The following is a 10,422-nucleotide window of genomic DNA, read 5'->3' on the forward strand; positions in this document are numbered from 1 at the left end:
CTTTGTTTAATTCACCATATAAAAATGTTATCTTGACGTCGAGGTGATGAACAGTTCATCCTTCTTGTATTTCTAGTGCGAGTAGTAATCGAAGGGTTTCGAGTCTTGATACTGGTGCAAATGCATCTTCATATTAAACACCATGTCTTTGTAAATATTCTTTTGCGACTAGACGTACTTTATCTTAGGTTACTTCGTCATTCGCTTCTTTCTTCAGACATAATAGACTTGAATCAAATGTATCCAAGTCTAGCATGTTATAACATTGGAATCTCACTTGTTTTAATGAGAATGCATATTTATTACCATATCAAGCTTTACTTTATAGAGGCGATTTTGTGATATTCCCACAATCATCAAGAGATCACGAGAGCCATCATATATCCATAAGACACGTTCTTCATTCGTATATCACACCATATTCAGTAGTTTATCCTAAACATAAAATATTATTTTTAAGACCGAGTGTGTAATATACGTTGGTGATCGTTTTTCATCACCATCATTGCAAATTCACATGTATTGAGCCTTTATCTCTTATTTTCACATGTGAACGGCTTTGAAGTTTACTTCTCCATTAGTGTCTGCATTTAATCCAAAGAAATGAGATTTGACGCCTGCCATATGGTCGTTTCTCCATTATTCAAGTACCATACATCTTTATTACCATGTTTGAGTTCGCATTTTCTTGGCTTTATCTTTTCTTTGTTGAGGAAAATTGCTTCTTCTTATTTTGAGCTATAGGTTGGTACCAAGAGTTCTATCACTTGTTGCACCTTAAGAATGTTGGCTTCTTTCTTATTCTTGGACTTTTGATATTCATATGTAATGACAAAGTTCATTACACTTGTAACACTTTACTTGACTTTTGTCTTTACGCTTCAACTGGTCCTTTCGAGCATTCTAGTTGATCCTTGACCACCATGGTTTTTTCTGAATGGCTTCAATACCCACAACTCTGTTCACGGCCATTGCAACTATTACGATTTTGTCCTTGCTTAGGACGATGACTGGCTTACTATTTTTTCCTCTCCTTTGGAGTGAGTAAACAATGGTTTCCTTCATGCTCGAGTCTTCTTTTCCTTTAATGTGTTCTTCATATGCTTTAAGTCTCCCTAAAACTTCTTATAACTCCCTGATGTCAACATTATAGCATTGTTCAATTATTGTAATTAAACAAAGCGGTATGGCATAGAGTCAAGTAGTTTCTTGAACATGCCAGCTTGTTTAATTCTTGTGCCTTGTATCACATAAAGAAATCATAGACGGTTTCTCAATCATTCATCTTTAATGGCTCAAAAATAAGCCATTGAGTTGAGAGTCATGCCTTTCTTACTCTTTTGGCGCCCATGTTCCTTACCTTGATTGTTTCCCATGATTTAGTGGTTTGTGTATATTGAGCTACTTGATTGTTTCCTATATTTCTGCAGTTAGGGTACAAACATATTATATTATTATATTTTTAGTTATAAAAAATTCTAACAGCTACTAATGGGTACTTAACAGATTAACGGGTATTTTATTTTTTAGACACAAAAATTACAGGTTGATTCGTGTTTACATGTTTAGTACACAAAACTTGTTAAGCCATACATGATACCTGTTAAGGTTGTGTTTTGTGTGTAAACATATTTTTTGCTTTATGATTTTTCCCACTATCGATAGAATGAGCACTTTAAACTATCTACTCAGTAAAAAAAAAACAAACAAACAATCTATCTATTGTAGAACATATTTGTAGTATTATGGACCACGATTTATAACGTTTTTCAAAAAAATTTGCTTGCCTTGAATGGACTTTAAGTAGAAAAGCTCGCTGAGTCTGGGTTATGTAATCGTACACATGTCTAAATTACCAAACCTATATATATATATACATATATATATATGGTTACAATAATTGAAAGTTAGAACTTAGAATCTTTAGAAGAATCAAATGGTTGCAACCAGTTATTTTTATTATTATTATTATTATTATTGTTATTATTATTATTATGAAAATATTGGAAAGCTTTATAACTAAGAAATGACATGTATCAATCAATCAATCAATCAATAATACCCAGTTCCCACAAATAGCCTAAGCTATCATAAGTAGGGTCTAGGGAGGGTGGGATGTAAGCACACCTTACCTTTATCCTTAAAGATAGAGAGGTTGTTTTCGGCGAAACCCCAACTCAAAAGTAAATAGATACATGCACACACACGTGTGTATATATATATAACTCAAAAGTAAATAGATACACGCACACACACGTGTGTGTGTATATATAATCAACTACAACACTATTAGTCAGTTTAATTCAACATTTCATTTTAGGTAAACTAAAAACACAACGGTAGAATTTAGTAAATAATAATAAGTAGAAAATAATAATTCCAATAGTAATAAAGATAATAATACTAACAACAACCACAATAATAATAATAATAATAGCAGCAGCAGTAGTAGTAGCCCCTCATTCTAAAGGTCTTTAACCTTAATTCTATGTCTCCAGGAACTCTTATCCTCAACCATGTCCTAAAAGAGGTGCAAGTCTAGCAAATCATGTCTAATCCTCTCATCCCAAGTCAATTTGGGTCTACCTCTACCCCTCACCCCTCTATAATAATGCTTTCCACTAATCTAACGGGGGCCGTTGTCTGTCTCCTTTTTACATGTCCAAACCATCTCAATCTGCCCTCCCATATCTTATCTGATATACTAGCCACCCCTAGCCTTTCCCCAAAAACCTCGTTTCTTATTCGGTCTAACATTGTGTGTCCACACATCCACCTTAGCATCCTCATCTCCGCTACCTCCAACTTACGCATGCGTGTCTTCTTGATGCCCAACAATCTGTTCCGTATAGCATCGCATGTCTAATCGCGACCCTATAGAACTTTCCCTTTAATTTAATTGGGAATCTCTTGTTGCACAGTACCCTTGTGGCAGCTCTCCATTTACACCATCCTGCTTGGACATGATGGGCTACATCACTATCTATGGCCCCGTCACTTTGCACAAACGATCCCAAGTATTTGAACTTGGTTGACTGCGGAACCTCCTAGCCTTCAATTTTGATTTGGACGTCTTCATCATCATTTACCCTACCAAAGTCACAGTAAAGATACTTCGTCTTTGACCGACTAATCTTTAAACCTTTACTCTCTAGAGCAGAACGCCACTCCTCTAATCTCATATTCAGATCTTGTTTACTCTCGGCGATCAACACAATATCGTCAGTGAAAAGCTTGCACCAAGGAACAGTATCCTGAATCAACTTTGACAAATAATCTAGGACTACCGCAAAAAGGAACGGGCTCAATGCTGATCCCTGGTGAAGGCCTACCTCTACTAGGAAGAATTCAGTATCCCTTGTAGGTGCACGTACACTTGTTCCAGACTTGGCATACATATCCCTAATTATCCTTATATATTTTCCACGAACACCTCTACTCTCCAAGCAATCCCAAAGGAGTCGACGTGACACACTGTCGTACGCCTTTTCTAGGTCAATAAACACCATATGCATGTTACACTTTTTATCTCTATATTTTTCCATTAATCTTCTTAGGATGTGTATTGCCTCTATAGTTGACCGACCCAGCATGAAACCAAATTGGTTCATCTTGACTTGAGTTTCTCGTCTAAGTCTAACATCATTAACTCTTTCCCATAGCTTCATCGTGTGGCTTAGAAGCTTGATTCCTCTGTAATTAGCGCAACATTGGGCGTCTCCTTTGTTCTTATAAATAGGGACTACTACACTGCTTCTCCATTGATCTGGCATCTTTTTGGTTTTTAAAATAGGATTAAACAAAGTGGTTAACCACATAACTCCTTCCTCTCCCAAACACTTCCATACCTCGATCGGTATGTTGTCTAGGCCAACTGCCGTAGCCCTTCCCATTTTCCTAAGTGCGTTCCTCACCTCTTCCTATGTGATACGTCGACAGTAGCAATTATTCCGTTGTTGTATAGTTGTGTTCTCATTTTGCTGTTGGTGAACGCTCCCGCTGTTGTAAAGATTATGGAAGTATGTTTGCCATCTCAACTTGATGTCCTGCTCCTTTGCCAATAGGCGCCTATCCTCACCCTTTATAAAATTCACCACCCCTAGATCTTGCCTTCTACGCTCACTGGCTTTGGCAATCTTAAACATGTCGTTTTCCCTCTCCTTTGTTTCTAAACGTTCATAAATCCATTTATAGGCCATGTTTTTTGCTTCTGACACAGCCTTTTTCGCCTCTCTCTTGGCCTTTTTGTATGTCTCCCTCAATCCGACTCGCTTCTCCTCGTTTGTGCATCTCATATGCTCCCTAAAGCTCCATTGTTTATCCCTTATCTTGTCTTGCACTATCTCATTCCACCACCAGGAATCCTTATGCCCACTAGCTTTTCCTGTTGTAACCCCTAGAGTCTCCTTCGCCACTTGAGTAATTTTTGTCACCAAATCCTCTCACATCTGACTTGAGTCCCCATCTAGTTGGACCAAGTTCGATGATTCGAGCTTTTCTCTGAAAGTGAAAGCTTTTTGTCCTTCAGATTTTCCCATCGAATCCTAGGTCTAAATTTCCTCTCCAGCTCTATCAATGTATTTCTAAAGCCTATATCTGCCACCAGCAATTGATGTTGCACCACGACTGTCTCCCTAGGTATAACCTTGCAACCTTTCCACCAACATCTATCTCCTTGCCTCATTAATAGATAGTCGATATGTGTATTAAGTCCCCCACTCCTAAAAGTGAACAAATGTGAATCTCTCTTCTTAAAGAACGAGTTTATAATACCAAGGTCATGGGCTAGGGCAAAGTCTAGAAGATCCGTGCCGGTCTCATCCCTATTACCAAAACCAAAACCCCCATGAACGCCTTGAAAGCCATCGTTATCCTTACCAATATGTCCATTAAAATCGCCTCCTATGCATATCCTCTCGTCCCTCGGTATGACTCCCACAATCGCATCTAAGCATTCCCAAAATTCTTTTTTTCCCTGGTCCCCTAGTCTGGCATGTGGCGTGTAAGCGCAAACCACTGCCACTACGTCTTCCCCTAGTACTAGCCTCAACACCATAATTCTATATTATGCCTTATCACCTCTACGACACTAGTGTATAGTTCCTTAGCAACTAGAAAGCCCACCCATTCTTGGCCCCATCAGATCCCGAATACCACAACTTATATCTATTGCACTCAGCTCCTTTATCTCCTTTCCATCTAGTTTCCTGGAGGCATGCTATCTGAACCCTACGCCTTTTAAGTATACTTACCAACTCTAACAACTTACTATTTAGGGTTCCTACATTCCAAGAAGTCAAACGCAAAGTACACCCCCTATCTTTACCCCTACCTACACCCCTCGTCCCAGGACATGATCTCAGGGAATAGTCATGGTTCCTACGGTCTATGGTTGTAGCTAGTTACACAAGCACAAATAGAAAAACACACAACGAGCCGTACTAGATGTATGACCAGAGATGTATTACCGGTGAAATTGGTTATTTATGAAAATGACATGGTGACTCATTTATATATTTGGTGTATTTGATGTAAGACCTGCCTAGAAGACCTAGTTATACATATAAATATAGCTAGCAAAGAACCAAGTTGTAGTCACAAAATGTAAAACAATATCTTGGTGACCTAGTTGTGTGCTAGCAAAGAACTTGCGTTTGACTACGAATAATAGTATCCTGGTGACCTAGTACGCATCATAAAACTAGACGACGGTCCAGTGGCATAAATGTGATATAAAGATTTCTCACAGGATCCAAATAAAAGAAAAGGCAAACAGAAAGAAAAGTAAACATAAATGAATTGTAGTTATGATCGTTGTATCGTCTACTAAAAGATATGCTGAATTGAAAATGATAAACAAAATAATAGATCCGTAACGAGTTGATAATACAAGATTTGATTAGCAAAGATCCAAATTTGATAAACAAAATTGAATAACTGAAAATAATTTGTGATAATGAAATCCTATTAAAAAATATATAAAAGGATAAGTTAGTCCTATCAAAAATACATATTTGTAAAAATATATTTTTGGTGTCAAATAACGTATTCATCAGCATTAGCTAACGTACGTTTTCAAATGTACTTTTTTGGGTATGATACGAGAATTAGCAAGGATAGACTGCTGAAAGAATGCTAACTCCTTAGGCAATGTTGAAACTTTGTGGATACATTTTTTTTGTTTTGTATAATTGTTAATGATAGTAAAAATGTAAAAGATTATTTAAACAAAGATTATTCCCCATGTTTTATAAAAGAATATTTTAAAGACTTCAGCTTAATTATGATGTTTTACAATATACCAACTGTTGGTTATACGACTAGGCCCTGGGATCGATTGCTATCTATTCTTTAATCTCTATAGTTGGTTACTATCAGTTTTTCGATGCAAATTTTAAATATGTGGAATTTTTCCCTTATGGTACCCTGATGTGTCTATTTCCCCTTCTTGTACTTCCGGTACTAGATTTTCTTGATTCGATTAGTTTTAGTCAATGATTTTTAATAAAAATAAAAACTTTAGATTTAATTTTCTTTTAAAATCCTGGATTCGTTCATACATGTTTTAATTTTCATTTAGGAACCCGTAACAATCGATGTATTTGCCTGTGCCCTTGAAAAATTCTGATAAGGGAAATGTGATTTTTGAAATTGATGATTGTGAAGATTTTACATTTTGGCTCTAACAAGGCAGAGATGATGTGCCTGCAGAAGCAATCACAATTCAAGAAGGCACAAATTCAATAGATATTGAAGTGGGTGAGGATAAAAACATTGATAAAAAGAAATGGTTACGTGCAGCTGCTATAAAGGGGAACTGGTCAGAAGTAGAATCTATACTAAAAGAGGATGAAGGCCTAGCGACACAGGAAATCAGTAGTGATGGTAGCACGATACTTCACATTGCGGTTGGAATAGGTCGTAATGATTTCGTGAAAAGTTTGTTTTCATATATAAATGATGACCAAGTACTTCAACCTAGAGACTGTGATGGAAGCACAGCGCTTCACATTGCTGCCATTGTTGGCAACAAAGATGGAGCAGAACTCCTGGTTAAAAAGAACAACAATTTGTTACGAAGTAAAGACAATGAGGGTAAAGAACCATTGCATAAAGCTTATGAAAAGATGCATCTTGATACCATTGGATATTTGTTGAAAGCAGACAGTGGCATAGGAGACCCTGGTGATAAACTAAAAGTCCAACTTCTTGTTAATGCTATTTCTGCAAAACAATACAGTAAGTACGCTTTATATAACATAAAATTCTTGCACATTGCTTCAAAAAGTGACATTTTATTGTTTATGCTTGTAGGTTTAGCATTAGAATTTGTGCAAAAGTTTCCTAGCTCTGCTTCGAAAACAGATGATGTACTTATGGCTATAGCTAAAACCTTTCCGACTGGTCCAGACTATTGGGAAACACTTGTATATCCTCCTTGTATGTTTCTTTTGTATTATATATTATTCATGAATGGTTTCATTTACTATTTTAAGGGTGATTAATTTATTGTGGTTTTCTGTTTCAATAGCTCTCCGTGGTATTTGGGAAGCAATTAAAGAACAAGCTGCCTTTACGACAATTTTTTTTGTAGGAATTATATTTTTCCCATGATGGGGTGATGGCCCTTTAGGTATTTTTGTTGTATAGAATTAATTGTATATGATTGAAGTAAAGGTGAATGGTATATTTTTAATGATGTTTTCTGTTTGTGTTTGTACAGTACTATTCTCCCTTCTACTATGGCCCTTTGCATTTGTATACCTTATCATACTGATCGTGTGTTTCCCAATCGTTCTACTTTATTTCGTCTGGTGGAATTGCACAAAGATACTAGGTAAGAGTATGGAGCATATTCACTCCTTGCCAAATTTGTCTTTTAAAAGTTGGAAAATATCTTAATTAACTGATAACTTCCTGACTTGCATCTCCACCCATCAAGCTAATCGACAACAAAATGAAGGAATGGCAAAAAGGCAAAAAAGTTCTAACAAAGGTATGCAATGAAATAGACAAATTGCCTTCCCCTGGTACTCGTTATACCCGACCAATTTTTGAGGCAGCATGTCAAAATGCTTATGAAGTTGTTGAAGAGATTCTGTCAAGATCACCTGAAGTTATTGAGAGTACAGATAAAAATGGTTATGACATTATTCATTTAGCAATAATAAACCGTTCAGAGAAAATCTACAACCTAATCTACAACATTGGGGAGCGTAAGAATGATTACAGAACATATACAGACTCTTCTAAAAACAATATCTTGCATTTGGCTGGAAAATTGGCGCCTCCAAGTGTACTCAATAAAAGAACAGGTGCAGCATTACAACTACAAAGAGAGCTTCAATGGCGTGAGGTACATAATAAACAAACTATTAAATAGTTATAACTGAATTGCTAAGTTGTTATTTTCTACTAGAATAACTTGTTAAACTGATTTTGTAGGAAGTTAAGAAATTGTGTTTCCTACATATATTACACAAGAGAACATTTATAAGGAAACACCAGATATGCTTTTCACAAGGGAGCACAAGGATTTAGTGAAGGAAGGAGAACAGTGGATAAAAACCGCAGCTGAGTCATGTAGCATCACTGCTGCACTTATTGTCACAATCGTATTTGCAGCTGCAATCACTGTACCAGGTGGAAATCATCAAGAAAATGGGACCCCCTTGTTTAAAAAGAGAACTGCATTCCTTATATTTGCGATATCAGATGCATTCTCACTATTTACATCAAGTACAGCACTACTAGTGTTCTTGTCTATCCTAACAGCACGGTTTGCAGAGAAAGACTTTCTACTCAGTTTGCCAAGGAGACTGTTCATTGGACTTTTCTCATTATTACTTTCTACAACAGCGATGTTGGTAGCTTATAGCGCAACCTTGTCCCTTGTCTTTTCTAATGAAAAACAATGGGTGCTTGCTCCGATATGTGGATTAGCTTTCATTCCGATTTCTTTTTTTGTTGGTCTACAATTCCCCCTCATGGTGGATCTTTTCAGCTCGACATACATAGGCATCTTTGGCAAAAGAAGAAAAAGCATATTTAATGCGGATGAGATACGTTTGCGGTTTGGTAAGTTAAACTATGTTATATAGAAAGAATAAAAAAACCACTTGTGCTCATTGGTCATATTCTGGTGCGATAAGTTGTATTTTGACATGGCTAATAATGTTTATACGGGTCTCGATGGTGATTTTTTTTAAATGACTTATATTGGGCTATTTATTATATACATGTTTATTTACATCAAACTGTATTAAAGAGTTAATAACGTATTGATGGTACAAACAATCTTGTAGCTGGCAAGCAAGGCAAGCAAGCAAGGCACACTAGTAAGGAAAGGGCTAACGAGGACATGGAACAGCTCAGGCCCACAACTCAACCAAGTTAAGCGATAATTTTATTAACAGCACTGGTTAAAAAATATATTACAACATTATATTTGGATACTTATTGTATTATATTTGGAATGATTTGAACAGTTCTTATGGATTTATGTAAAATTGTTGTTTAATTTGTATAATTTGCTTGTTTTTAGGACTTTATGGTTTGATTTATATTTCTACAAATTTGAATACTTTTACAACTAAAATTGTAAAAATTTGGAACTTGTCTTATAAAAAAATCAGTATATAATGCGACTGATTTTTCAATGAAATTCCGTTGCAACAATTGAATAAAATTCAGTGGCAAATTATTTTACAATCAGTCAATCAGACTAACATACAGCCACCAAGAGAGCTGTTGACCTTCTCGTTTTGACTTTCAGTTATGAACATTTACTTCTCTACCCTTGCAGTTAATTAGTTAGGACTGTTATCTGATGATCATGGTCATGGGCGTCGTCTCTGTATCGTTTCTAACACTGTTGCTCGTTCTCAACGTGACTTGAAGCTTAAGGTGTTGTTGATGGAATGAGAACCATGATTTGAATGATTTCATGGTATCAGATTTGTCTCTTGCAACTATTTCTCTACTTATGAGTGAGGAGGTTCCTTTTCCAGGCAAGGATTTAGCAGTGAGCAATATCATATGTGACAACAAAAACTTGCTGATTGGACTTGCTAATGGAACTTTGTATAGCATGTCATGGAAGGGTGAGTTTTATGGATCCTTGGATCTGGACTTCAAGTTACCAGGCAAGGATTTAGCAGTGAGCAATATCATATGTGACAACAAAAACTTGCTGATTGGACTTGCTAATGGAACTTTGTATAGCATGTCATGGAAGGGTGAGTTTTATGGATCCTTGGATCTGGACTTCAAGTTAAATAATGAAAATGGCCATACAAAAACAAAATTGTCCAATGGTGTAGCTTCTGGAGGGACTCAAGGTGTAATATCCAGTAATTCTTTGTCTAGGAAGCCAGCTGTCACTTATTTGGACTTTTGTTTGCCACTTATGTTATTTGTTCT

At 36.3% G+C, this 10,422-nt stretch overlaps 1 protein-coding gene across 1 annotated transcript; it reads left to right on the forward strand.

Annotated features, from left to right (window-relative positions):
- The first annotated feature begins 5,445 nt into the window (after positions 1–5,445).
- LOC143549826 (uncharacterized) lies at positions 5,446–7,841 on the forward strand. Its single transcript, XM_077040622.1, has 4 exons — positions 5,446–5,461; positions 6,691–7,239; positions 7,315–7,453; positions 7,724–7,841. The coding sequence occupies exons 1-4, from the start codon at positions 5,446–5,448 to the stop codon at positions 7,839–7,841; spliced, it is 822 nt and encodes a 273-aa protein (XP_076896737.1).
- Positions 7,842–10,422: the final 2,581 nt, after the last annotated feature.

Source organism: Bidens hawaiensis, unplaced genomic scaffold, assembly GCF_021521415.1.
Source record: "Bidens hawaiensis isolate Kalapana, Puna unplaced genomic scaffold, B.hawaiensis_p1.1 tig00015811_1, whole genome shotgun sequence".
Classification (NCBI taxonomy): domain Eukaryota; kingdom Viridiplantae; phylum Streptophyta; class Magnoliopsida; order Asterales; family Asteraceae; genus Bidens; species Bidens hawaiensis.